Source organism: Tupaia chinensis, unplaced genomic scaffold, assembly GCF_000334495.1.
Source record: "Tupaia chinensis unplaced genomic scaffold, TupChi_1.0 Scaffold000078_1, whole genome shotgun sequence".
Taxonomy (NCBI): domain Eukaryota; kingdom Metazoa; phylum Chordata; class Mammalia; order Scandentia; family Tupaiidae; genus Tupaia; species Tupaia belangeri.
Window position 1 is genome coordinate 1,557,474 of NW_006159539.1, and position 4,689 is coordinate 1,562,162.

Consider the following 4,689-nt stretch of genomic DNA (forward strand, 5'->3'; position numbering starts at 1 on the left):
GCTGGGACAGGCTGGTCTCCCGCCTCCACACCCGCCGCTCTCTGATGGCCGACTTAGGGACCTGCCACTCTCCCCGACTCTCCCCAGCCCTGCTGACTGCTTCTCCCCACCGACTCTGCCCCGTTTGGGGGTGCTCATGGGGACTCCTGTGCACAGGGGCTTGTCTGTTTCAGGTGGCTCGTCTCCGTGGTGACAGGAAGGGGATGCCAAATTAACGCCGGGTAATAAATTCTGCAAAAGCCAATAAAACCGAAGCAGAGGGGTGCAGGCGAAGAGCCGCAGCAACTGGCTAAACATTTGTGTTGGCAGCCGCAGGCGCAGGGCACATTTGCTAGGTTGCGTCAGGAGACATCTGGCCACAGCCCACGTGTCCATGGGAGGGGATCCCCAGGAGCAGAGACAGGGGCAGGGAGCCCGGGAGCCAGGCAGCAGGCGCTCTGGTTCGGGGCCAAGGCGCCTCCAGGGCAGTGGTCTCCTGAGCTGGCCGGGGCACTCCGGCGGGGATCACCCCACATTCTAAGCCTCAAGCTCAGGCCTGTGGCAAGCTCCATGGGCTGCAGAGGCCGAGGCCTGGGAAGAGAGCGTTCTGTGTTTGGACCACCTATGCCCAGTCCACCGCACCCCACACCCGGACTTGGGCCTCTGGGCTCACGACTGAGGCCTAGTCTTCCTGACCTCCAGGGAGAAAGGACAGAGCCCTTAGACCAGAACTGGCCCACAGGAGTCCCTGGCTCCTCTGGGTTCCCAATCACGCCACTGAATACAAGGGGACTTCAGGAAGTGCAAGGGGAAATGGGATGGAAGGGGGAGTCTATGTTGGTGCAAAATACTGAGAAGTCCATGCCTAAGGCTTTGCGGTCATGTGATTGATGGGTGCTTGGAGGATGCCCGTGGTCCCCACAGTCCTGCCCTGCTGCCTTCTCCACAGTGTCCCCTCCCTCCAACCCCTATGTCTGCAGCACGGCTGCACACATACGTGGGAGGTGTGTGTATGTAGCTGTGTGTGCATGCATGTGTATGTATGTGAGAGCCATATGCATGCACGTGTGAGCTGTGTGTGTGCTAAGTGCATATGTGTGCATGTTTGAACATGTGAGTTTCACATGAGAGCTGTGTGTGTGCGTGCACGTGTGTGTGCGTGTTCCCGGCACATTTCGTGCCTCCTGCAGCCTTGCCTCTTTGCCATGCTTGCTAGCCAGGCTGAAGGCCCCTCGGGACCCCATGGGGCCAAGACGCACTGCAGGGGAGGCAGCCATAGGGGCACACATGGAGGAGACACACAGGTGCAGAGGGCCAGTCCTTGGGTCTGGCCGGAGGAACTGGTTTTCTACATGAAACTCCTGCTCCTTCGTGACGCTCTGCCGGGACAGGACAGAACCCAGCCTTCTCGGGCCTGCCTACAGGAGCCCTGAGCCCCCAAACACAGGTCAGAGCATCGCGTGCTCGCCTGGGAACCAACGAAACCAACCAACCACTCGAAAGCAGCATCATCAGCCCCATGTAAACACAGAGGGCGGTGCTGGTCCTGGGACCCAAGCCTTCAGTCCCACCCTGGGCTGTCCTGCTCTGGCATAAAGCCCGTGGCCAGGGGGCCTCCTGTCAGCTCTGCTCCTCCCTCACCCAGAGGGAGGCCGGTGTGGCCTTTCGGGGCTGAACCCAGCAATACCAGTGGGCGTCTGTGCACCCCGACCTGCTGTGGAACGACCCTTGTGCTGCCACACGGGGGGTGGGGTGGGGGGGGGGCGTCTCTTGGCCAAGCCACATGCACCGGCGGGACTGGGGCAAGTCACGGCCCAGCCCTGGGCAAGTCCTCTCTGTTCCCTGCTCGCCTTTGCCCTCGAGTCAGGGCATCTGTGGGCCCCGGGGTCAAGACCACTGCATCCTCGCTGCTCCCAGCTCCGGGCTCCCTGGCCTCCTGCTGCACCTTCCTGGGCCTCCCAGCCACTTGCTGCCCCTTACCTGTGGCATGCTCAGCCTCACCTTCAGGAACGCCATCGCCCAGCCCTCACCCGGACAACACCTGCCCTGTTCTGGGGTTCCTCTCGGGGTCACAGCTCAGGCTAAACCTCCCTGGCTGGGTGGGCAGCCGGTGACTGGGCCCCTCCCTGCACCGTGGCTATGGCCGAGCTCAGTCGCCCTGCACTGCGCCTCCCCCTTGCAGCCTCGAGGGCTCACAGAGGCCAGACACGGAACGTTCAGGAAGCTGTACCTGCCTCCCCCATTCGGGAGGGCCCTGGCCAGAAGGCTGTGGGCCACCCCTTACCTACCTCGGAGAAGAACACGGAGAGGATGGCCAGACTGACCCAGTGGATGACGCCGGCGAACTGGAACGCGCTGGAAACTGCAATCAACACGACACGGGCTGATTTTAGGAGCAAGGAGAATGCGTGTCCGTGGAGGAGGCTTCACAGCAGCAGGCAGGCCTGGGACCCCGGGGCCCGCGGTGTGGACCTCCAGATGTGGTGGACATCGGCCCGAGAACACGACAGCGCTAACCGGGGGGCTGCGATGGCCGTGGGGGCGTGAGGACGAGCGGCGTCACCCCTCTCCTGCCTACAGGAGGCTCCCCGCCCCCACAGGCCGCTCCGTCCTCCGGGCGCTTTTGCTGTAGCTGGGCTCCAGGAAGAGAGCGGTGGCTCTGCACCTGGGCGGGCAGCCTCTGTCAATCTGGGAGGGCTCTCAGGAGTCCACGCCACACTCGCGTCAGAGCGCCGATGCTCCTGGAGCAGCACACGCCCGTCTGGACTCCCAGCTTGCACACTGAGCGGCAGGGACGGCGGCGTCGGCCGGGGTGAAGGCCGGGGCGAGGGCAGGACACGGAGTGGGGGGACAGCTGCCCCGAAAGCAGCAGGCGGGGGTCTGCTGATGTCCTATGCTCTCCTCGCCTTCCCGTCCTGGGATGCGAGTAGGAAGAGCTGCCGCCAGTCCTTGGAGTAAGGCCCTGTCTCTGGGAGGCCCTCAGAAAACCCAGGCAGCGTGACCGGCCTGGGGCCAGCCGGTGAGTTCGCCAGCCCACACCGCCCAGAGCGGCGCGCTGGGGCCCAGGACGGGGGAGGCAAGCTTCGATGGAGGTGGCAGAAGGATGCCCCCTGAGGGCAGAACTGAAAGAGGCCCTGGGGTCAGACGTCCTGGGGCAGTGGCCAGGCCACTGGGGGACAGACAGGGCTGCGGCTGAGAGCTCGCTTACTCTGCCTGCCCAGTGGGCTCTGGCCAGGGCTGCTGGGTGCTCTGCTCAGGGTCCCCGGGCGCCGAAGGAAAATGCCCAGCGCCACGCCCGAAGCCCTGGGATCTGCAAAGCGGGGGTAGGTGAAAACCAGGTCATAGAGCACCCCAAGGGGAAGGAGGCAGCTACACCGGGTTCCAGGTGGGAGACTCTTGGCCCTGGCGTGGGGCCAACGGGACCCTTAGAAGATGAGCCCCCGAGACGCCAAGGAGTCTTTCCTGTCCCAGACACGTGAATGGTAGTGGGAGCCTGGCGGAGGCCTGTGTGACTCTGAAAAGACCTCCAGATGATTCCGAAAACATAAAATCCCTCCCCATTATTTCTCAAATGAATTCCTGTGCCTTTTTTTACGGTTTGCTTTAGAAGAGCAATAAATCTCTGATTGTGCGTTTTATGGAATTTTAGATGCCTTTTATGAGCTGCTATCGGATCTCCCACCCAAATCAATCTCCCGGATACTTCATTTTAAGCAAAATTCCAGCGCTGGCCGGCTCGCAGCTCTAGCCAATGCCCGCCGCAGCCCGAGGAGCCGAGGCCCCCAGTACAGCCCACCACAGGGAAAGAAAGACTCCGTTATGGTCCGGTCTCGTAAAAAGCAGACGGCATGGATGAGCAGGAGGGCAAGTATCCAACACGGTTTAATTGAAGACAGGCCCCGTCTAAAACCAATACGGGTCTCTACGCCGGGAGATACTTTGATTGGAATCGAGGGGCCACCTGCTGCATAAAACCCAACTAGGCTTAGCAGACAAAAGCAATTCCGGGCTCCCTGTCATCCTCTCTGAGCACAGAGCGGTCCCTGCAGACCCTGGGTACCGAGGAGTTGGAGGCATTTGAGAAAACAAGCCCAAGATGACTGAGTGGATTTGGGGGCAGCTGAATCTGCAGCCCTGGATTTGGCCAACAGTAGGAAAGGAAATCTCTCGGGGGCAACAACTTCCCCTCTTTTTAAATTCGCACTTGAACGATCCCCTTCTGAATCAGGGACGTATAGGGACCTGGGAGGTCTGTCTGACACCCTCTCTCCTCCAGTGAAGACCCTCAGCCCCTGCCCCTCTGGTGCACCAGGCAGGGGCATGCAGGGGTGAGGCGGGAATCGGGTTCTCCGCTCTGACTGCCATGTTGCTATAGGGGTACCCAGGCCAGAAGAGGTGGCAGATGGGCCCCCTCTTGCCACATGGCTCGGACTCCCATAAACGTGGCACTGGGACAGTCAGCAAGAGGGCGTCGATGGGACAAGAACTGGCCAAGCGGTTTGCGGGCCGGGCAGCTGGCAGCCCCAGCTCCTACGCCTCCTACACCTCCTCCCCAAGGCACGTCTCTACCGTCCCCCAGTCTTCATTAGCCTCGTCTGTAAAACGGGGTCACATCAGACTTGCCCCCCTCACGGGGCCGCGGTTCACGGCAGACACAGACAAGTGCATTCAGGAGCATCACGGACATGACAACACAGCCGTTACTGGCGG

The 4,689-nt window shown here is 61.7% G+C and overlaps 1 protein-coding gene across 1 annotated transcript in view; it reads right to left on the bottom strand.

Moving 5' to 3' along the window:
* The window catches only part of TMEM266 (transmembrane protein 266), a gene marked incomplete in the record, with an annotated part of 69,254 nt that overhangs the window by 42,038 nt on the left and 22,527 nt on the right, over window positions 1-4,689 (bottom strand). The window contains 1 exon segment of the mRNA XM_027768933.1: window positions 2,268-2,341. Within this exon segment, the coding sequence (XP_027624734.1) occupies window positions 2,268-2,341 (74 nt within the window).